Source organism: Ambystoma mexicanum, chromosome 4q (assembly GCF_040938575.1).
Source record: "Ambystoma mexicanum isolate Mex_15411 chromosome 4q, UKY_AmexF1_1, whole genome shotgun sequence".
Classification (NCBI taxonomy): domain Eukaryota; kingdom Metazoa; phylum Chordata; class Amphibia; order Caudata; family Ambystomatidae; genus Ambystoma; species Ambystoma mexicanum.
The window spans coordinates 332,986,110-333,011,124 of record NC_090928.1 but is presented as its reverse complement, the minus strand read 5'-3'; the positions used below and the strand labels follow the sequence as shown (position 1 = coordinate 333,011,124).

At 42.8% G+C, this 25,015-nt stretch overlaps 1 protein-coding gene across 3 annotated transcripts in view; it reads right to left on the bottom strand.

The window, feature by feature from the left end:
* Positions 1–23,774, bottom strand: part of FEZ2 (fasciculation and elongation protein zeta 2) — a 573,054-nt gene extending 549,280 nt beyond the window's left edge. For 2 of the 3 annotated variants that reach the window (XM_069607917.1, XM_069607919.1), the window contains exon 1: positions 23,370–23,773. In XM_069607917.1, coding sequence (XP_069464018.1) covers positions 23,370–23,692 — 323 coding nt within the window. In that variant the 5' untranslated portion in view covers positions 23,693–23,773. Of the gene's footprint in view, positions 1–23,369 lie in introns of all 3 variants that reach the window. The other variant, XM_069607918.1, reaches the window with a different exon arrangement.
* Between the last annotated feature and the right edge of the window lie 1,241 nt (positions 23,775–25,015).

Below are 25,015 nucleotides of genomic sequence, written 5' to 3'. Positions count from 1 at the left end.
AATGCTCGTTTTTAACGAGACTTCAGTGAAGGACGTGCATACCGCTTATTAATCAAGTGGGTATAGGCTGACCTGGTTAATATATTAGCATTACATCAGTAGCGCATTAACAGCACAAATGAATCCATTAACTCTAAGAACACTGCTTTGAAAGATCCCTGACCGGCACTTCCAGTGCAAAGTTTGAATTTAAGTCTTGAAAAAGTTAGCTCAAAGAGATCCAGGAGGGTGTGCTTTGGGCAGGGGGGAGCAGTCAATGGGTGGGAGTGGTAGGGATTAGCATGGTCATGGGCAGTCAACGGGTGGGTAAAAAAAACCAACAACACCTACAAGCACTGTGTGCCTCCTCATATGCCATCTCTCCCTAGCTGTACACTAATGCAATAGTTTGGGCTTATAGAGGGTATGGGGTATTATATTTCTTATAAGACATGGCAACACCCAGTCCTCCCCTAAAACGATGGACCTCTTGCTTAATCTAACAAATTAAATCTTACAGTTGCCAATACATAGCATCACTTTAGGAATCTGTTTGCATTAAAAAAAATGGCAATATGCAGCTTCTAATGTATTGTAGAAAAATAGTTTAAGGAGTTTTATTAAAATGCATCTAAAAACACTTTGGACTTTAAAGTAAGTAATAAGATGCAGATGGATTCTTGCTCTGCAGCAGAGCACTAAACATGCTGCCACAAACTTGTCCTTCTCCATGTATTGCTGTAAAATGTGAGCGAAAGCTATTTTTACAAGAAAGGAATCAAGCAGCAGGTATTGTGAATTCGCAATGCAACTGTAATAAATGATTACAACGCCGTAGTTATGTAATTGTCTTACTACAGGTCAATAGTGAGGTCACAACAAGCCTGTAAAAAAGAAAATGCATAGGCTCTTATACAGGTATTGCAGGATGAGTACACTATCTTACTGAGCAAAGCACATGATCAGAGCCTAGAATATATTAATTGCTTTCAGATAGAAGTTATCATTCTAAAATGGACAGTCTGGTACACTCCTATTGTACTTTTTCAAAATACCACTCTGTATAAAATCAAAGAACATTTTGGGAACATAAGTATGACGACATATCTTTATATCTGGTAAATATCCCTGTGATAAAAGGGTTATATGGGCGGTTGAATCACCAAGTAACAAATGCACACTGGGCGTGGTGTGCATTTCTTTAATATTACAATTTGTATGGTAAGTAGAACATACCTTTATTCAACTAAACGTCATTTGACATATACATACACATATCATTCATCAAATACAAAAGATTATTCCTGATGGTCCATATTAAAAGAAAATCGACAAAGTAACAGCACTACAAATGCAATATATAAAATAGTTCTCATATAACCACATATAAGCAATACCACCAGCATAGAATAAAAAAAAGCACTTGAAGTGCAATCCAACAGTAGGTACGGTTCCCAACTCCTATCGCATACAACCCTAATATGTCAGTATAAAGTTCGGCTAAACTCATTTAAATAATACCAATGATACAAAGGATTTTAACAGACGTGAATTAGCAACAATACATAATCAGCAAATGGAATACAATGCAAAGTTTAAGAATCCTAAACTACAGATCCAGGCTCGTTGCATAACATTCCTTCTCTCCAAGTCATCTTACATAGAGTCATAACCTACACTATGCACTGACTACCGCCTTCAACAAAGCTTGGCTTCAGATACAATTTCCTATATCTTTTTGTATAATGGACACAGTAACATGAAATGAATCCGTTTCTTTTTTTGTTTTGGCAATAGGAACACAGATCTATCCTGGATGCGTCCAAAGAGTTGAGCCAGCAAGCCACCAGTAAAATGCCAAAACTAAATGTAATGTAGAATGAGTGAACATAGTCTGGCTTCATGTGGTATAAATATGATTTACAGTCAAATACCACCTTGGACTCCCAGGAGTGTGCAAGTCTTACTCAAATCAGAATGTCATCAGCTTCTTCCTTTAGGTATGTTTTCACAAACAATTTAGCATTCCTAGTTGTAGATTCGGGGTTGGATCATAGCTCTGTGTGGTCAATATAGGGGGTTAGCTCTTTACCTTGTCTACACTAGGAAAGGGCAACACCTCTGGTCTGTAACACAGGAGCTTGCAAAGCAGTTCTATACTTAGCCAGAGAAGGCATACCGCATAATCGTACCCAATACAGTAAAGGTTTTAGTGTGACAATACGATCTAGACTGCACATTTGTTTCTAGATATAGTGGTAATTCATAACGGGTTAAGTCGTAAGGTTTTTTTCAGGAAGGTGTTCTCAGTGCCAGACATCATGGCGCAGGAGGGAAAGTCAAAATGTTTTCAGGCATACAAGGATGTCTGTCTAGCCTGTAGTTTATACACTTTTAGAGAAGGCCGTAAAGTTCCAAAGCTATGCCCCTGTCAAACCTGCCAGGTATCTCTATAGAGTAAAAATTGGCTTTCTTAACTGATATTCCATTTACCAGTGTCCATAAATCCGATTCCCAGATAATCTTATGTCTAAACCTACTCAACTGCAATCTGTCCCATTGATAACATGAGCTTCCACCATTCCTTCACAGCAGAGAGAAGACCATAGATTTTGTTTTTGTGCGATTAATTTGAAGTCCCTTGTCATTACAGAATTCTATAAAGGACAATAGATGTTTTTTTAGACCTGCGGGAGTAAGAGATATTAGCATGCATGAAGGCACTTGTCATTGCCCAGTGTTGGTGCATCAATGGGAGTAGATTCAACTTGTTCAATTGCCCCATTGATGAATAGACAGAATGTGTTGGGGCTAATACGCAGCCATGGCACACACCTTTCGGTACTGTAAACGGGGAGGGGTTGTTAAGTGGCGTGTGACTGCTTGTGATGTCATGGCCCGTGTCATGTATGAAATCCTGTATTGCATCTTCTGACAGAGGTTCAATGGGTGTCAGTAGGTAGAGACTGGGAGAAGATCAGCCTAGGTGGTGGGCACCGGTATCTCTCTGGTATAGTCCTGGCTTGTACCTGAGAACCGGATAATAAAGACTCACAACTTACAACACAACTGGAGTGACGCCACTGCTGGACTCCTGCCTCCATCTCTTAAGACTACACAAGTATAGCCCAAGGGAAAACATAACAGGTTACTTCACCACTGAAGCTACATCTGCCTACTGCGTCATTGTCTGTGTGCAATGGCATTATTGCTTTCAGCAGTGGCTGTGGTATTTCCCAGATTTCCCATAGTTATACTCTTAGTAAACCACCAGGGGCCGTTCTGTAGATCAATGACTAAGACAAAGATTTAATTTCCTCAAGACAGCATATTTCCATAACAGGAGAAATGGTCGAAAACATTGGTCAATAGTGCTTACTTCATGCTGGAACCCCTCCAGTGGATGGTTAGTGGAAACGTCTTTCCTTCAATCCACTCTTCCAACTGAATCAGTAAAACTCTGGCATATATCATACCCCATTACACCCAAAAGTGAAATTGGGCAGCAATTTGACAGATATAACCCCTGACCCTTAGAAAAACCACTGCGAAATCCCCGCTATCAATGAGAAGAAGTCATAGCCACAATCATTATACAACGGTGCAAGTCGTAAGAAACGGCCTTCACCCTTTTTCCAAACCACACCTGACAGCACAATCTACGCTAGTTCAGACAGCCCCTCTCTAGTGGACAGAACACACTCTCTCCAAAACGGCACCCTTAAATCGGCAGACTTGATAACCCAACTTTGCCAAACTCCCAGCAGCTAGAAAAATAACAGCTAGCGCAGCATATCCCAGCGACTACTCGTACCAGAAATGCACAATTAGGGATTCAGACTCGAGTTACTAAACGCAGTTTACCTTCTAGGATATTAACTGCAAGAATTCCGTTTACAACTATAAGCCTTCTTCATTGATTAAAAATCCTAACAGTCTACAGCAACATTCAACAGAATATCGAGACCAGTCACATCCTTTCTTTCCAACTATTCTCTAAAACTCTAGATGCGTCTCCTCCTCCCTTTATTTATAAATGTATTGAGCGCAGCCAAGCCCTGGGGGATCTGGGCGCTTTGCTTAAGGATATGGTTACAGGCATATTTGCTGTGGTATTAATGTTAGAGTCATGCCACAGGACTTACATATATGTTATGTTATATACAGATTTTCATGCAGCAAATGTGTTAATTCGTTAATCCCTTCCACCACAACCTCTGCCACATTACGTGTGGCATGTCAAACCACACAAAGATCGGTGACCACAACTAAATGGAGAAGTGACCACACAGAATTTTCCACATCAACAATACCAGAAAAAACAACAACATGTCCCATAATTCGCTTCTTGAACAATACCAAATACTGCAATGCAATTTTAGACCTGGGAGTGGGTGGATCATACAGAAGACTGAGTTAGGTTGCATTTGCAAGGAAGAAGGGTAGAAAACACGTCCCTGTGCCAAAGTGCCTAAGCCATGTTAAGAAACCAACAATAAAAGGGGCTACGTCTCCCTTGTTCCCAACAGAGTAAAATCGAACGGACCAGCAAAATGCACTTACAGATTTGGAGTCAGGCAGATAATGGGGAAGACTGGGTAACCCACAGGAGTGTTCTCCACCCACCAAAAGGGAGCAGCCTTGGGGAACAAACACCTTGCACTCACTTGATACCCTGAGTGGGAGGCGCAGCCTCACCCATACAGTTAATGGACCACTGAACCTCACTTCCAACCCACACTACCAGAAACACTGGGAATGAGATAACTCACAACTCCCTCATGATTGGCAGCACAAGGGAGACAGAAGCCCCTGCAGCAATTTCCTCCATTAAAATAAAGGGAATGTATGCCACCACTGAACCAAACCCCACAGGAGTAATGCTTTTCCCAGAGTGGTTTGACACAGGTCACCCTTAGTCACTTGTAGTTCCATTGCTGAAAATTACATACTTTCCCCTGTTATTAAGTCTCCACTCCCTTGTTTCTTCTCTCCCTAATCTTGTTCTTCCCCTATGATTGTAAAGTGCTCCTTTGCTTCGCAAAGCTAGGTCTGCGCTCAAGAAAATACCCCAATAATAATAATTTGAGAAGCCAACTGTAAACCCCATGTCATAGGTTCACTGTAATAAATTGTGACGCTGTGGAAAACTTTTAAAAAACCTTTTAATCAATATAATAGTAGTGCAACTGGGTATAGAAGATGATATGGCTTGTTTCACAGACAGCAACCTCTACTACCACCCTATAGTGGTGTGACATTGTATGTTAGACAATTCCCTCATTTAGAGTATGGTGGTGAACGGGGAAAAAATGTCATCTCCGGACTACTATAGTCTTAGTTTGGAGAGGATGTGGAGGGAAAACATCCAGCACTTGGTTGAAGGTTTTTCCCTCTACATTACCTGCAATAAACTGAGGAATTACCGTCTGCATAATTACCACCAGTGAGAACTCCTCCAAAACCCCAATGGAGTCCAATGAGACACCAAAATGGGAACAGCATTGCCACCTTGCCACTCATAATTTGGCAGGATTTACTGCCAAAACAAGTGACGTAATGATTTTTTTTTTTTTTTTTTTTTTTTTTTTTTTTTTTTTTTTTTTTTACAAAGTATGTAAGAACGATGTTGGATTACGAGGTCAGCTAGTCACATTGACCAGATCAAAATCCAAGCTCCCAGCATGCCACAAGTGACGTAATGATGATGAATGTGTATGGTGCTTTCTGCTCTGGGGATACCGCAATTCTCTTAATAAGGCCCTAAAAGTCAATTTCCACAGGGACATTAATGGATCATTTCAGCGATTGTCAGGTTTTGCCTTGAAGCCGAAATGTCAATTTGACTGAAGTGTTTTTCCTGAATTTCTAGGGTTTCTATTACAATTTTGCCCAGAACGTCCATCAAAGGGGAGTTGAGGGAATAAAAAAATAAAGAAATTAAAATTAAAACGTATTCAGGGATCAAAACTGCTGGTTAGCTTGACACCAACATCTATCATGCTCTACGTTTGATTCACCAGGCCACCTCGTGTCATACAGTCATGAACTCCGTTTCTGTGCCTGTTCATAAGGAAATCTTTTCTCCAACAACTAATAAAGGGGATTAGCCTAGAAAAGTGGTCAATGTCAACTTGGCTTTTAAATCACGAACACACAAAAGAACCAATCATGTGTGAAAAGTGATTTCAGAAAGAAAATTGGCCGGGTTGCAGTTGAACATCATCCCAGGTAATTAATACAGAAAAATATGATCACAAGCCCAGGGGCCGTCCAAACAGTAACTGGTGATGGCAATAATACAGTTGCTTGAACAAGGCACAATTTGAACTACTTTTGGTCTTCATTTTTACTTGTGAACAAACCAGCATGAAAGTGCTATTATTGGTTGATTGTTCTGCCTTGTTCAAGTAACCGTATCGCCATCACCAGTCACTGGTTTGACAGCCCCTGGCAAAACTCTTGCAATCATACAACGGAAACATGTTGGGATTTATGTTTCCAGTATTTTTAAATTAACTTTGACTATGATCGGTGTCAATTTTACCCAAAAAAACTTTTATTTCAACATATTTGCACATACGTCACCATTTAGAAAATGAACCAGTCACATTTTTTGTGCATGCATTTCTTTTTGTAAAAACATTTTTAAAGCTTGTCTATAAAATTGATGCATATTTTGCTATGCTAGGTTTATTATTGTACTGGACTTGTGGTTTTATGTTTCTGTATTAATTACATGGGATCAGTGCTCCAGATAAGATTTGGAGATGGGAGTATTTTACTCCTTAGTTTTTAAAGTTGGGATTAAAATGATTTTTTAGGGAGTAAAAGCTTCAAGTCCAAATTCCAGTGGAAGTATTTTATAAGTGAGAATGTTTTTACACCTTGTTATGCATGTACATTAAAAGATGCGTGTTTATTTTTTCCGATCAAGCAGTAATAATAGCAGTTTCTTCCTGTGGTACTATATGTGCTACCTCTTCAAACATATCAATGGAATTGTGAGGATAAAAGCAGGGGGACAAGCCCCTATGTGTCGGATTCCTATTTTTTTGGTTGGGAGTATTTTTACTCCCCATTTATATTTTTGGGGAGTATTTGCCCATTTTTAGGTAGTAAAAGTAAGTGGTCGAAGTGTACGAAAAGAAGTAGTGGAAGTTCCTTGCTGGCCTGCACCCGCTCGCAACAAAGCCCATTGCCACGCCCCCTCCGCCACGCAATCCAAACCCCCAAACAAACGCGCCTGCTGGTAAAGGGAATGGTCAGTGCAGTGCACTGATATGTACGTTTCAACTTCTTCCTACCCTTTTATTTTAAAATTAAACCATTCCGGAATGGTTTCTTTTTAAAATAAAATTTAAATAAGTAGGCACTTAAGGTTTTCGCCTCCCCACATTAGCTATCCACTCTGTGTAAGAGGTTGACTTTATAGGAACAGTAAAAAGTAGAGAAGCACCGCTCCCAAGTCCCAACCACTCGCCCCTCCCCCCCCCCCCACTTCGACCACTGGTAAAAGTGGCTAATAAACCCTTTATCTGTAGGGCTGCCTGACATGATGTTCAATGGAAAACCTCCCCGTTTGTTCTGGAATCAGCCTTCACACACACACTCTTGGTACTTTTTATGTTTACATAAGAAGAATTAGGACACAGCTTATAGAGATTTAAAGCATAACTGATCATATAGAATGGACAAACAAGTTTGCATTCTTGTGGAAGTTGGATATGCGGCATACTATGTAGCAGCGCTTAGTTCCCAGAGGTTGGTCCCACTTATTTTGTAATGCCCAAAACCAAGGTTCCGTTTTTAGATACTGCTTATCCAATCTTTTTCTCACTCACCTCCCCCCCCTACTATGTATGAACAAAGCCTATTCCTTTCCCTACGGTCATTCGGATTTGTTCTCAAATTCTATTATAAGCTTTGTCTGAAGAAGGTGAAGATTCACATCCTCTTTTATTGTGACATTAGGCATCAGATTAGTAAAAGCTCTGCACTAGATTATTCTCATCCGCCATTGTGGGAATGTATATAACAGCGTCAGCAAAAAATGGAGTTGAACCTCTGAGATAACTGTGGTTTTATACATTGGGACAACACTTTCCGAATGACAAATAAAAAAAACATCAATGAAGTAGAGACAGAACATCTGCCTTCAGATGTTCCAGCTTTATCCTAAAAGATACACAGTTACAACCACTCACTTTGAACTTTAAATAAGTAGGAACTTAAGGTTTTCGCCTCCCCACATTAGCTATCCACTCTGTGTAAGAGGTTGACATTGAACATGAAAGTCTGGCTGAGATTGCGGGAAATGGCAATCAAAGAAATGATTCCCAATTTATTTTGGACCAAGCATTGTGATGTAAAGTAAAGTGGTTTTACATGGCTACCTTTTGCCATTTTGGTGGCCTGGCTGCATGTAGCACTGTAAGAGCAGAGTTGGCGCAGCGGGTGGAGGTTGTTTGTCGAATAGAGGGACAGGCAGATGCAAAACATGTGATGTTGGAAGCTTCAGATTCTTGACTGTCAGTCTGTTTCTATGGGTTTGGCGGTGATACTTAGGAAATATGGCCTGATGGGGAGGAGGAGGGGGGTGTTATGAATGAACCCGAGCATGTTGACTGGACCCGAGTGTTTGCTGTGCTTGAGTGATGTCAGTGGCTGAGTGATGTCATGTGTGGAATGTAGGATGAGTGTAATGTTGTTTGGTGTGAGTGTTCCATCCTAGGCAGTTGGTAATCATGTAGCGTAGCTGTTGGGAGCCAGTGAGCTTCCTCCCTGCTCCTATACTTGTCCTGTCAACATATGTATCTCCTTGATGTAACCAAATAAAGTACTACCTTACCTAAACTGCCTGAAGAACTTCCCATCTTAAACTGGCAACAAAGGTGAGATCCTCACACCAAACATCATTCCGCTCATCCGACATTCCACACATGACATAACTCAGCCACTGACATCACTCAAGCACTGTAAACACTCAGGTCCAGTCAACATGTTCAGATTCATTCATAACACTTCCTTCCCTTCACCACCAAACAACAACGTAACAAGGGGGGGTCATTACCGGTCGGGTATTGCCCCTGCGGCCATAGTTAGAAGCTTGAGCTTAGCAAGGGCTTTAAAGGAGCCCGGGGAGCATTACCCAACTGGTACTGGTCTCCATCCGAGGGTCATATTGCCATTAAAACCCTGGCACGTCGTACAAAGGTACTAAGTGCAATTTTTCTCAAGTCGAGAAATGACACTGCAACCGTTTATCGAGTTGAGCAAATAAAATAAAATAAAAAAATGGCTGCCGGGGATGGTAGAAGGGAATACAAACAGTCCCTTCTTCCTTGCCATAGTGGGCAGTCACGGAAGGAACCCCGGTGCCGCAGCCGTGAACCAGAGGTTTCAGAGCCTTCTCAGTAAGGCCCGGGAAACAGCCAATGAGCTTGCTTGGAACACGCTTATTGACCCTCGCCGGGTAACAATTAGGAATATGGTTATCGGGAGGGGAGAATAAAAGATCTGAAATGATCGCGCTGTCGGTCTGTGCTAACTGCTAATGTGAAGCTGGGGGTGTGGTGGGAAAACTGAACAAGTGAGCTTCTCCGTAACTCGATGTGGTCACAGATAAGCCTGAGGTAGACATGGGGGACGGGTAATGTGTGCATTCTAAGGTGGTAGGAGATTTTAGAGGGGCTTAGGTTAGTATAGAGTAGAAAAACAGTGGTTACATGAAGGAAAGTACAGTTGGACAGCAATAAAACGAGGCAACAATAGATCTTGGTAAGCGAACATTACTCTAAATATGCAACACAAACATAGCTATGCAAAAATGAGTCTGCCTATGCAATAAACAAATGAATATACCTATGCAACAATCTGGATATGCACAATAATGTTTCTTATGCAATAATTAAGGTATGCAACACCTAATGTAGCTATGCAAACTAGTTACAAAATGAAGCTGGTATTGCAACAATAATCTTGCTATGCAGCCAAATCAAGTTGTGTGAGGAAATGAATGTTGCTCTGCGATGAAGAATCTGGCTTGTAACAATAAACGTCGTGATGCAGCAGTTAATCTGGATATGCAACAAAAAAAAACCTGGCTTTGCAATAATTGAGTGGTGAGAATAAATTAATCTGTCCAAGCAACACAAACTAGTGTGTAAAACATTTGATCTGATTATGCAACAGTAAATCGGCTATCTGGCAATTAATGTTCATATGAAGCGAGTTAATCTAGTGGTAGGACAGAATGTATCTGGCCGTGTAAAAATACATCTAGCTGTGAGGCACTAGATCTAGTGGTGTGAGAATTGATCTGGGTTTGCAATAGAGAGTAGTGCAAGGCATAAAATAACCAGTGTCACATAGCAATTTGCTATGCAAATCTGTAGATTTGATAATTAAACTGACACTTGTGCAGCACAGCTTGCTATTTAAATTGAAAGCACAGCTCACTCTGCATCTGCATTCCTCTCTTGCCTTCAGCGGTCCCTCCCCCTCTTTTCTTTGTTCACTGCAAGTTCAAAGGCGCCAATGGAGAGAGAGTGCAACAGTTATCATCTCCTCCACTCTTAAAAGTGCCGAAGACCAAAATAGGCATCTGCACCACAGATGGTGGCTCGGAGTACTTATGATGATAAAAAACATTTTCATGGATATACAGTGCTAGAATGAGGTGATTGGTTCTAACTGGCTCAGGGTTGAGGGCCGTTAGCGGCCCTGCCCACCACCGAAAGTGGCATTTAATGCTATATTGAAAACCATATCAATGACAGGCAAGGGCCATCTTGTCCACCTGAAGCTGGCAATTACCCTGCCTGCCGCAACACCATACTACGTACTTACCATCCGGCTCTCCGCTGGACCCTTGCCCGGCCACAACCGTCAAAGAAATTTGGGCATCTACCTGCGTAGGAGAACATGCAAGAGCCATCATAAATGACTCCCTTGCCTCGTGAATTTTTCCAGACGCATAAAAAACAGTTCACATCAAACCTCTAATAAAAAAACCTTCCCTCAACCATCTCAAGCCCAAAAACTACTGCCCCATCTCAAGCACAAGGTTCCTTGCCAAACTCATCGACCGAACTGCCTACTCCCAACTAAATGCCTTTGTCGAAGCCAACAATCTCCTAGACCCCGCTCAATCAGGTTTCAGAGCCCGACACGGAACCGAAACCACCCTAACCTCAATCTGGGATGACCTTAAAAACACGGCAGATTCTGCAGGATGCGCCGCATTAATCCTTCCTGACCTATCCGCCGCCTTCGACACAATCAACCACTCAATCCTCCTTGGCCGCCTCCACTCCCTAGAAATTTGTGCAACCGCTCTCAAATGGATAGCATCCTTCCTCAAAAATAGGAACCAAATAACCCTACTCTCCACCTATTCCTCCCAAGCCCGACCAGTCGCCACAGGAGTTCCACAAGGAGCATGCCTATCAGCCCTCCTGTTCAATCTCTACATGGCCACCCTCCCACGAATAATTCGTTCACACAACATCCTGTGCTACAACTACGCTGATGAAACAAATTCTAAATCTCCTGAATTCAAAACCGAACTGCCGACCTGACCTTGCTTCCTGCCTCCTCGACATAGAGCTCTGGATGACCACAAACCACCTCTTGCTAAACCCCTCCAAAACCGAAATCATGGTATGTGGCAACACCAAACTTCTTCCACACCCACTACCCTGGCAATCTGCCATGGGCAACTCACCGACCCCCTCGAATTCAGTAAAAAATCTTGGATGCACCCTAGACTCTGACCTAACACTCTCGCGCCAAGTCAACAACGTCTCAAAGTCCTGCCACTACCACCTTAAAACTCTTAGACGCATTTTTCCATACCTCGCCTTTGCCAACAGACTCTCCGCGGTCCAATCAATTGTTATATCAAGACTGGACTACGATAACCCCCTCTACCTCAGAATCCACGCATACCAACTGACTAAACTACAAAGAGCACAAAACGCTGCAGCCAAACTGCTACTAGCGCTTGGCCCGAGAGACCACATCTCCCCAGCCCTCAAAACTCTGCACTGGCTTCCGGTTGCCCGAAGGGTGACCTTCAAAACCTTATGCATTTCTCACCGAACACTGCATAAAACCGGACCTCAATATCTTCAAGACAAACTAAAACCCTATCACCCTGCACATACTCTAAGATCAAGCTCAGCCGACGCAGTCATACCAAAAACAAACTCAGTTAGGTTAGGCGGATCATCTTTCTCAGCCTTGGCCCCCACGCTGTGGAACGCACTCCCACCTCACATCCGACTCACTGAAGACCTCATGTCTTTCCGCAAATTACTAAAACCGACCCAAACTCAAACTGGATAACAGCATCGCAATGACTTTGCCAAATGCTAGATCATAAATAGCAATGTAGCATCATGATCCGAGCAAGAAATCGAAAACTAATAACCTCCATTGGTTAGCTAAAAAGGACAAACTAATTAGAATGAGTAAAAAAATGAATATTTTTTTAAACGAACAAAGTGAGTGGTGGACCAGATGAAGCGCGTAGGTTGTGGTGCGGATATAGGGTGTGAATGGATAATAGAGTGGAGCCGATGTAGGGTGTTGAGCGGATGTAGGGTATGGTGCGGGTGCGGAGCGGGTGTAGAGTGCGGAGCAAACGGGTGATCTATGTGGATGGAACGGCTGAAGTGGTTGGAGGGAACGGGTGTAGTAAGGAGAAGAAACAAGTGAAGTGGGTGGTAGCAACGGAGGTTGGAGCTGGAAGAAAGGGTAATGTTTATGGACGATACGGGTAAAGTATGTGGACAAAATGGGTCAAATATATTGAATAGAACGATTGAAGTATGTGGATGAAACGGGTGAAGTGGATGGATATAGTGAAAAATATGGTTGAAAGGAGGAAGTATGAAGTTGAAACAGGTGAAGTATGCGAGTGGAACGGATGAACTGGGTGGAACAGATGAACTGGGTGGAACGGATGAACAGGGTGGAACGCGTGAAGCATGTGGATGGAACGGGTGAAGCATGTGGAAGGAACGGGTGAAGTGGGCGAAACAAGTGAAGTGGGTGAAACGAGTGAAGTGGATAGAACGTGTGAAATGGGTGGAAACAGTTAAGTGAACAGAACATGTGAAGATGACGTATGTGGATGGATGATGCATGGAGAAAAGATAACGTGGGGTAGAACGAATGAAAGGAGCAGTGCATAAAATGGTTGAAGTGCTTGGAACGGACTGGAGTGCATGGAACGGACTGGAGTGCATGGAACAGACTGGAGTGCATGGAACAGACTGGAGTGCATGGAACAGACTGGAGTGCATGGAACAGACTGGAGTGCATGGAACAGACTGGAGTGCATGGAACAGACTGGAGTGCATGGAACAGACTGGAGTGCATGGAACAGACTGGAGTGCATGGAACAGACTGGAGTGCATGGAACAGACTGGAGTGCATGGAACAGACTGGAGTGCATGGAACAGACTGGAGTGCATGGAACAGACTGGAGTGCATGGAACAGACTGGAGTGCATGGAACAGACTGGAGTGCATGGAACAGACTGGAGTGCATGGAACAGACTGGAGTGCATGGAACGGACTGGAGTGCATGGAACGGACTGGAGTGCATGGAACGGACTGGAGTGCATGGAACGGACTGGAGTGCATGGAACGGACTGGAGTGCATGGAACGGACTGGAGTGCATGGAACAGACTGGAGTGCATGGAACAGACTGGAGTGCATGGAACAGACTGGAGTGCATGGAACAGACTGGAGTGCATGGAACAGACTGGAGTGCATGGAACAGACTGGAGTGCATGGAACAGACTGGAGTGCATGGAACAGACTGGAGTGCATGGAACAGACTGGAGTGCATGGAACAGACTGGAGTGCATGGAACAGACTGGAGTGCATGGAACAGACTGGAGTGCATGGAACAGACTGGAGTGCATGGAACAGACTGGAGTGCATGGAACAGACTGGAGTGCATGGAACAGACTGGAGTGCATGGAACAGACTGGAGTGCATGGAACAGACTGGAGTGCATGGAACAGACTGGAGTGCATGGAACAGACTGGAGTGCATGGAACAGACTGGAGTGCATGGAACAGACTGGAGTGCATGGAACAGACTGGAGTGCATGGAACAGACTGGAGTGCATGGAACAGACTGGAGTGCATGGAATGGTGTGATTTACATGGTTTGGAGGGCATTGAAAGAAATGGTTTTGAGTGCTTGAAACTGTCGTAATGCATGGAACAGTCGGAGTACATGGAACTATTGGAGTGGGCTCGATCTCAAGCAGCTAAGGTAAACCACCATATTCACATCTCCACTCAATTAGAACACAGCGATACTATGACACCATTCGGTATAGCTGTTTTCATACCATCATTTGACTCATACTCCCCATCACCCTAACTAAACTCTGCTGGTTACACACCCTCCAGCCTAGGCGTTTCTCCTGAGGCCTAACGCAGCCAAATCGGTCTGGATAACAACCTGCCAGAACGAACACATACTCTTGATCCCTCAACCTCCACACCTACCGCTAAGAAGCAGCTATTACACAAATGCCACACCAGCTGCACACATATCCGGTGCTCACACACACCTTTTGACTCTCTCTATTCTCTCTACTGACCTGAACTTCGGTTCCCGAGTGCGGTCAACCTACCAGCGCCTTGAGACCATACCAATGGTACATAAGGCGCCATATAAATGCAAAGTAACATAACATAACATAGTCTAAGGCTATGACTTTCCTTTAACACTGTAAACTTTTTGATTTCTGAAACATCTAAATTTCTCCTGGCAGAGCAAATGAGGAGTCAAGCATGTAGGTCATACAACGTATGTGACACTGCCCTGTGCAACACAGTCTGGACCCAGCTGCACAGAGCCTTGCACTGAAAACCTGTTTTCACAGCCTTTTTTATATCTATTTATTTGTGTCCATTCATGCAGCTAACCATTACATTTTACTGACGCTGATCTCACAAATGCCTTACTTCTGCAGTACACAAAAGTGCTATATTGATGATCATTTTAGGTCTTGGGTAGAAATTGTGACATTAAAATATTAGTACAAAATTGCTAATCAAATAAATTTGTTTGCTAATCAAGGTAGTTTAATTAGCAAACTCTGCTAATCCATTTTTTAAAACGAATTGATACCTTCTTGTGTGAAAGGTTCATTGGGCTATAGAAGAATAGAACTCATCCAACTATCAATCTACTTATGTAAAAATGAATCTAGGTATGCATCAAATAAATATAGCCACGCCACAATGAATCTGCATATCAAGGCATCAATTAGTTTTCAAAAATTGATTAGCAGAGATTGCTAATTAAAATGTTCTCGATTAGCAAACAAGCCCATTTGATTAACAATGTTGTACTAATATTTGTAATGTCACCAGAAGTTATTTGTACCCAAGACATAAAATGAGCAACAATGTAGCATTTCTGTGTACTACTAAAGTAAGACAATCGTGAGATGAGTCAGGTCTTGCAAATTCTTTAAAATTCTGCTAGACCTGCAGGTTGAGTAACTTTGTTTACCTACTTGACCTAAGAGAAATGCACTCGACTCATGGCAACAGATGACAAAAAATGTAAATGCGCTTTCTGTAAAATGGGGCATGTGACCACAAAACCACTTTCTTTGGCACACTGCTGCCAACCAGAGGCCAGCCATGCACTGCAGAACCTTTGACATTTACTGTAAAGTATATGTTATGTTGATTTATACCACATACCGTGCACCGCTACCACCCTGGGGAAGTCTCCAGGCACCCGCGTGGCTCTGGGTGAAAAAAGGGGTTAATGTTAAATATAATGTTCAAACATCCCCTGCAAATGGTACCGATTCCAATAATCTACTTGACTAGGCGAGTGGGCGAGTAGACTTGCGAGCGCTGGATGAGTGTCTGCAAAACATAAAAGGTTAGCTGCATGAATGGACACAAATAAATAGATCTTGCAAAATAAACTCTAAAAAGATGGCCAGCTTTCTCCCACAGGTGCCAATATATAATGCAATCTTAATCATAGAGCAAAGCGAGTTCTGGAGGCTTACTACAGTGCATGGTATTGCAGTAGATCTGTAGATGTACAGACTGGATGGAACTATTAATCACTACTTTGTATAAACATCTCATTAGCTTTGTGTATTCATTATGTAAGAGGAACGAAAGTAAGGGAATAAGCAGATTGGATGGCATTGCAGGCAGAGGACTGGCCAAACTAGGTGGAATACTATTTATTGCTGCCATCTCACTTTCAGGGTAGCTGGTATAAAGCAGCTGGGCGATGAAGTATGGGATCAGCTCATGGATTGAGCACCAGTTGCACAGATGTATGCAACCAGCAGCTCACAGAACTAGGTTTGCCATTAAAAGCCTTTGGTTGTGTGAGCATGTACATTTTCAAAAGTGTTCACTTCAATATGATACATCTTCCCCAACAAAATGAAATATAGTTTGAACTATGAGATTTAGATACACTAAACTTTACTCTAAAGCATGGAGACAATGCAGTGTTTGACAGCCGCAAGACTGATTATGCATTATGTAACAGCTTACATTTTTAGGAATGGAATCGCATGACTGTCTTAAAAAAAAAAAAAAAAAAAAAAAGTTAATGCACACTGGTGTTTGCCAGACAGGGTAGTTAGCTTAATAAAAGTATCCTCCAAATGTACTTCTGGTTTGCAATATATTGAAAAATAAAATGTTGCCTAGTACTCCCACAATAAGAGTGGAGGAGACTATTACTGCTTCACTCTCTGCCTCCATTAGCCCCTTTGAACTTGCGCAGAGAAAAGAGGGTGGAGAGAGGGCCCTGAGGGCCAAAGACGAATGCAGGGTGAGCCGTGCTTTCATTGAACAGGATAACTTAAATAGCAAGTTTTGCTACACAAATGTCAATTTAATTAGCAAACCTACAGAACTGCATAGCAAATTGCTATGAGACACTGCTTATTTTATGCCTTGCATGTGCAATAAATAATCTAGGTATGCAACTATGAGTCGATTTATTCAATTGTTAGACTTGCTTTGCTGACAAATTGAGACAGTTATGCAGTAGCCATTCAAGAGGTGGAATAATTAATGTGGGTATCCACATAGGGAAAAACAACCGGGCAAAGGAACAACCGGGCAAAGGATTAATACAGCTATGTGACAGTTGATTTAGATCATAAGAATTATGGTATGGACAACTATTATGGATATGTATAGATGAATCTACTTTATTAATATAAAATCTGGCTATGTTACTATCTGGCATTGGTGATATTAATCTAGCACTGCAACAGTTGATCTATAGTCGCGATTATGGATGTGAAAACCAACTGATTCAGCCAATAATCACAAAACAGCTGTACTAGGACTACAAAATCTTCAATGTGTACTAAAGAGTCTCTGCAAATGCGCCGCTACAAATAAACTGTGTCCAAGATGTATAAAGGCATATGGTGTCCTACCAGTTAACATGGTAGGTTTCTGGAGATGTCAGAACATGTGTTAGGGAGCTGTGATGATATTGCTTTCACATACTCTTCAAAAACAGAGGTAGATATTTGACGTTAAAAAAATAAAAATGTGTCAGGTAAAACAGCTTTATTGTTTAAATATTGATTGCTGTACCATACATTATGATACAATTGTTGTTACAAGCATATCCATTGATTAGTTGGAGATGGTAGAAGAGCTCAATTTGAAGGACCACGTGGGTGGACGGTGTCCGCTGCCCACCTGTGGGTTTAAAAAAATAAATACATAATTTCAACAAGCCTGAAACCCACCAAATGCAAAGGCGATATATGCCCTGTATCACTCATCAAAGATTGCGCGGACGTGTTAGCCCCGCCAACACAGCCTTTATAAACACATCCTTTGCTAAAAGCACAGTTCCAGCTAGTCTAAAAGAAGTGTGGGTCGTCCCTCTCCTAAAAAGAAAAACCTCACTAGACCCAGCCATTCCATCTAACTATAGGCCAATCACCACTGTCCCCTTCCTATTAAAAAAATACTAGACTGTGCAGCCTACCTGCAAGTTCAGCAGTTCCTGGAGGACAACAAAATCCTAGGGTTGCTTCACCTAAGGTTCACCCAGGGCACAGGACTGAATCTGCCCTTCTCAACCTAAAGAACCAGCTAGACGAGATCTGGGATGAAGAAATTCGGCCTTGCTCCTCCTCCTAGACCCATCTGCAGCATTCGACCTGGTTGACCAGCAAATCCTGTGCCACCACCTACACCAATTTCTCCCCGCCTGCCACTGCCTGGATTGCTTCCTTCTTGGAAGGTAAGGTCATGAGGGTCTTCTCAGAGATTTCAAATGCCTCGCCCACTCCCATCACCTGGGGTGTACTTCAAGGGTCTTGCATTGCCCCAATACTTTACAACATCTTTAGCAGGCCTCTCTTTAATATCCTAGACTCCCTCAGTATAGCTTACACCAACTATGCCGATGATACTCAAATCCTGATCATACTTTCAGGCAACTACACAGATGACTCTGCCACCCTCAACAACATCTATTCTACACTACAGGCATGGATGGCAGTGAATCATCTCTTTCTCAACAGCGACAAGACCGAGATCTTAACTGTCAGCTCATTTAATGCCCTCAAATCTCTCAACAGCAATACACTGCCTTCCAGACTGACAATTGCATAATTCCTGTCTCAACCTCTGTAAAGACTCTAGGAGTTTTCCTCGACGCCTCACTCACTATGTCTAGACAAGTAAGCGCCATTGCCTCATCAGCAGCCTACGCCACTAAGGTCCTCAACGCAGCCAGACCCTTCCTCACTGAAAATAACTGCCTTACGATAGATAGCCTGTGCCATCATTGGCTCCAAGACCGACGACTGCAATGTCTTATTCACAGGCACCGCCTCTGGAAATATCCAGAAACTACAAGTCATCCAAAACAATGCCCTGAGAGCAGCTCTCCACATCCCGAAAAAAGAACATATCCCTCAAGCTAGAAGAGAATCACACTGGCTCCCCATCCAGGAGCGCATCATCTTTAAAACTCTCTCCATTACCCACAAGTGTCTCTCCAATACAGCAGTCTCTAATCCAAACAATCACCAAAGCTCACTCCTCAAGACCCACCAGGACCCCCTACACTGATCGACTAGTCTTGCCCAAAGTAAAGAGATGCAAAGCAGGAGGCTCAAGCTTCCCTTACCAGCAAACTCTGGAACAACCCCCGCCTCCGCCATGAGGGCTGAGAAAGCCTACTGATCTTTCGTAAAGCTCTCAAAACTCAGCTCTTCTCCTAACACACTACCCCACCTCCACACAACACCTACTTGTTAAACACTGTTCTTTATCACCACCACACTGTACCATCATCATGTATGATTATGCCTCGCTAATATGTAAATGTGATACAACTGTAATTACACCTATGCCACCCTTGTTCTTTTGTGACGGAAAATCACAATTGCTTGACAAAGTAGGTTTTCTTGACTTGTACCTGCAACAACGCCTCAATGCCTCTGGGTTGTATGTACGCTTTACAAATTAAATTAATAAAACAGGCTGCGGCCGGTATTCGCGCACTGGACGGGAATCAAACCCTGGCTCTGGCCTCTGAAATTATACACTTGACCACGGCAATCGTGGGCCGTGGAGATGCAAAATGTCTGACATATTACCATAAAGGACATGTTTTGTCACAGCTTCTCAGATTTACGAGGTGCTTGCATTTAGCAGTGAGGTCATAAAATCTGTTCACTTAGCAAATGCTTTTTTGTCATGTGTGTTTTTTTCCCAATCTTGAAAGACAAGCCTGGATGAAATTTGCATTTTTCACTTTGACATCCCGTGACGTCACTTCCCAAAGCTTGTCAGAGTCCAACACATTTTTTAGGACTCGAGCGCTGGATGGTAGTACTAAAAAATGTGGTATAACCGCTTCTGGATTAATAGTGCATGAACCAGAGAAGGCAGGCTCTGGCTGCCAATAAACAAGTCAATTCAAGATATATTGCCAAGTCTGTCTGCATTTTTCAAATAAGGTCCTTAAAATTTTGCACAACATGCCGAGATGGCACAGACTGTATACAATTCTACGATTAAACACGAGTACATGAAATGCTAGGGCGAGTAAAGCTATTTGAAGGCATCTCTTCTAGCACTGACAATTGTCACAAAAAAAATTGAGTGATTACATTTTCTCAAAAACATCATAGGAATGGAAAACCTATGTTCACCCACGACTATGGGCCATTTAAACAAGTTAATTGAGAGTATTGTAAAATATACTCCTATTATTTCACTGATTGTTTTAATAAAGTAAACAATTTTTAAAGGAATCCACACATACAGAAAATCGACTTTTCAGGTTCACCTAAAGTAAACCATTTTTTAAAGGAATCCACACAAACAGAAAATCGACTTTTCAGGTTCACCAACCTCTTTCAGGAGGACAAAAGGGAACACTGTACGCTCCTTCCTAATCAATATTGGACTTTAATCAAAGTAGCAAAGGACAACAGCACAGAACTCCATAGTGCACTGGAACGCTGGTGAGGACCAAGGGGCTGTTGAAGTTACTACCTTATTACATTTCCACCATTACCACTGCAGTTAATATGCACCATTTTCAAGATGAAATGGGCATTCATGTTAAAATATTAAATAGTTGAAATAACTGGTACGTCCACAGGGTCATAAATGATGCACTCATTGGAATGCATTTAAGATTACCAGCATTGTAGATTGGAATGAGAACAAAATCATTTATTTCTCAATAAAATATTTAAGAATTAATCTATTAATTCCCATCGAAACGTTTCTCTAAAGTTTTTTTTAAATCAAGATTTACATTATTTGAGTTCCATGATCAACTCCATGTACATTGCGCATTCTAGTATCTCAGTTTCCCCAATAATAAAGAAAGGATTCCTAACCTTCCATCTACATACAGTCCACAAAAGCAGACAAACGCTTTGAAATTAGACGCCAGGTGACAAAATAGCGCTCCACCAAAAACATTAAGAATTCCTTTAAATAACACTTGATCCATGAAAAATACCTTAATGGTCAAAAGTATACTAGCAGGTGTGCACAAACTGGATATCCTCCCCTCAGCGGCTTGTCCCTGGATTCACGACAATACACACTCACTTAAACAAGTGGAAAATGCTAACTCGTGCATTCTCACTTTTTGTGTAGATTAAAGACTTAGTTCTACTTGTGTCTACCATCTAGGACATCCTCAAGTTGCCCACACCATCCAGCTTTTCATATAAAGTGTAGAGGCTCTCTCATACATGCCAACATGCCCTGGGGTTTATAACAGGGAGATCCAGGACTACAAGTCCCAGAATGTAAAGTTAAAAGCAGAACTGGGCTAGCATCTCCCAAATGGAATGGGGCATGTTGCCATGCATGCTCCCAATAACCCCGACTTGGTTGAATCAGATGCCCCATTTTAATACACGGAGGTGACGTGCAGCACACAGAGGAAGTTTGGGAAGGAGTGAGATAGGCAGATGATTGTGAGAACACCTAGCGCTTGCTTAGAAGGGGGATATGTCTTCACAGCAGAGGCAACCCAAAAGGAACTGACAGGAGGGCTTCTGAAAGAGCAGATACAAGAAACCACACAATGGGCGGACTGAGAAACTAAAGCCCAACCACATTTGAGTTTCCCAAGTTCAACCCAGGTTCAATGACTCCCTTGGCCTTCACGCCTTCTTCTTAGAGGCCTGGTCTAGGCACAGACCCTGTGGTGCACTGACGATCATTTAGTTTACAGAGCCCGTCTGAACTATTGCTTTTTCACGCTTTTCTGAATTCAGACGCCTCTAGAGCCCACCCAACAAAAACGTTCACCCCCATACCTCTGCAATTACAAGGGATACAAACGCTTTTCTGAACAAGGACCCTCGGCTGTGCAGATATGCTTCAGATGGCCATCTACAATTAAACCAACCACCTAATCGTCAGAACAACTCAAATGTTTCTGAATGAATTCTCAACTCACTTCTCCTACAGGGTAGTGCTTTGATGTGATTAAATGTGCAGAACCATCACATAGAAGCATGCCCATTCATTTAAATGTACATTAAAGGGTACAGGCTGGCATCATATTTGTAACTAAACATTTGCTAACTATGACACAGAAACCTTGCATCTTACTCACAACCGACACCCTGAGAAGAAATGCAGTAGAGTCTCTAAGGCAGGGGTCTGTAACCTTTGGCTCTCCAGAAGTTTTAAACTGCAGCTCACATCAGCCATATACAGCATAGTCAATGAGGAAGGATCATGGAAGTCATAGTCCAAAACATCTGGAGAGCCAGATCCCTGACTCAGACCCTCTACTGCGTTTCTACTCCACAAGGAAATCCTCCACAACAGGAAAGAAGAATGCACATGCCACCGTTTCTAATGGCCTGGGACATTTGTAATAATCCTTATCACTACTCAACATTTTGCAAAATGTGGCAGCACTGGATATGGAGAAACGTTTCAATGATGTGCTCAATCTTGAGACCAGGAGGCATGCATCAACATATTCATATTGACAATTCCCTAGAAGAAATGGGAATGTCCACTATCAACTGAGAAGGGTTAGTCTGAAATTCCTCTCTTCAAGAAGGCTTAATGCCGTCACATTCATGGAATGTTCCGTTATCAAATAATGGCAGGACATATGTTTTCTGGTGTACGAAATGAGCCGCATAATGTGCGAGTACTCAGTGGAAAATGGGTCCGGTTCTGAATTACTGCCAAGAGCAAAAAAAGGTGGGAAGGGGAAGATAAGAACAACGATAGTAGCTGTTGGCCAGCGTTTGAGGGGGAATGATGATTCCCGGGATGAGTTCAGTCAGTGGGACATGATGTTAAGGAAAGGTGGGGCTGCACCGTTGACAGGAATGGTACTCCAGTATAATCCGCGAATGCTGCTAGTTTGGGGGGAAGGGGTGATGGCACAATCTGGAGTTAGCTGAGGTGGCCTCTTTAGTGCAGAATGGTATGGGAGGTTATTGGGGGTCCATGCCCCTGGGTATTGAGCTGGCGAAAGGTGTACAGGCACTGAAGGATTTGCGAGGGGGTAATTGGACAGAGACAGGCATTGCGGAGGGACGTCGTAGGATGGATGGGTGCTGTCCAGTGGACAGATGTACCCTGTAGATAAGAGAGCTGTGCAGTGATGGGCAAAGGGCTCCCGGCTAAGAAGGGGCCTGATAGGTAAGTGAGTGAGTGGCCGGTACGCTTTTGAGGTGGCAGGTCAAGATAGTGCCCCGGGACAGTGCCCACTTCCCGATGGTTCCGGGGCCCTGCAGTGAGGAGGTCTTGTGAGTGCAGTGGGGCAGTGGAGTACGCCCCCTACAGAGAGGATGCCTGGAAGAATGTGCCCGCACTCACTCGTCGTCCTTCATGGTGCTCTCCTCTGTGATGGGCTTGACGGGGGCGATGTCCTCGGTCGCCGTGCTGTAGTTACGGAAGCAGACGGTCAGCTGCTCGTCGAAGCCGCTCACCAGGTCCTCCATGGACTGGAAACTGCCCATATCCCCACCAGAGAAGCTGTTGTCCAGATCCGACAAGTCCTCCACGCCCAATGGGGTGCCGACGGAGGGCAGCGCGGGACACGGGGCATTTGAGTTGACCTGGTCCAACGCGCAGGCTGGGGGTTTAAACTCGTAAAAGTCCTGCCAGTCCTCGTCGAATTGGGCCAGAGGGGCGGCCATGGCTGCGGCCCGGCTCGCGGCTCACTGCAGCACTGCGCTGCTGCTCGCCCAGTGGCTGCCGCCTGCCAAGCAATGTTGTCAAAGTCCTAGCCGAAAACCGCCCACAACAAGCCCTGCCTACAAACTGACAGCGATGGGATAAAAAACCGAGAGCCTCACACAGACCTATACAAACTCAAGGGAAGGAGATCACGGAGAAATGACATGCCTGCATACTCCTGATGTTGCTTACCTGCAGTGTCATGATCCTTATTTATAGAAACTGCTTTTTTAAAATAAAAATTCAATATCATATATTTGCCTACTTTACACTTTTGTTATTATATTAGTTTGCCTTGAAGCTGTCCGGATTTCGCAACAAATAGAGAGAGGCTTTTAAATTACACTGATTGGCAATTGAATGAGGGCTTGTTCACAAATATCAATATTTTTTTTAAACACACGGATTACCAATTTAACACAATTATAATGAACTAAAAACGGACTATAGAAGAGCCCAATGGAATTTCCACCAAATGATTTGAGTTCGTTTATAGACTCTAACCCTCCCTACCTAGTAGGGAGGCACTCCGTTTTCGAGCAAAAACTGCTACTTTTATTTTTTTTTACTTTCTGCCACGTAAATTACCACTGACTCAAAAGCAAAGCAATCAATAAAGTTCTTCGTCTTGGTTGTTCTCAAATGCATTTGGTACTTTTCTTTTTTTAAAACATTTTCATAGAGACTTAGTATAGCGCACCCTGTATCATCAGTATGCTTAAACAGTACAAACTGCTCACTGTAGGGTTAATGCAATATAAGAATGGACACAACCACACTGCAATTACAAAAGTGATCTGGATTCAATTAACTAAGATGAATATATGCTATATTCATCTTAGTTAATTGAGAACCAAATAACTTTTGTAATTGTGCAGTGTGGTTGTGTCCATTCTTATATTATATTGTCTCTTGCATAACTTGGGTATAGGTTCCTACTATACACAACTCCCCACAGCAGCTACACACTTGTCTCTCTCCCAACTTGAACCTGGTCTACAAGTGGCTATAGCTCTGACAAGCGCAGAGGGTTCCAGTCTGTTGCCCCGTATTGTTTTGTTCACTGTAGGGTTAGTCTGTGTTCACCTTCCACCAGACTAACGGGATGTCGACAGGCTCCAGGGGAGCAACCACTGTTGAAATGTTGGGGGGACCAATACTGGCAGATGTACTTTTTTTTTTGTGTGTGTGTTCAATTGTATTACAATTTTTAAAAAATCATTCTTTTGGCTTAGGATTTGAAGAGAATTATGGTGTGATTCTGATTTGTTTTGTATCGTTAA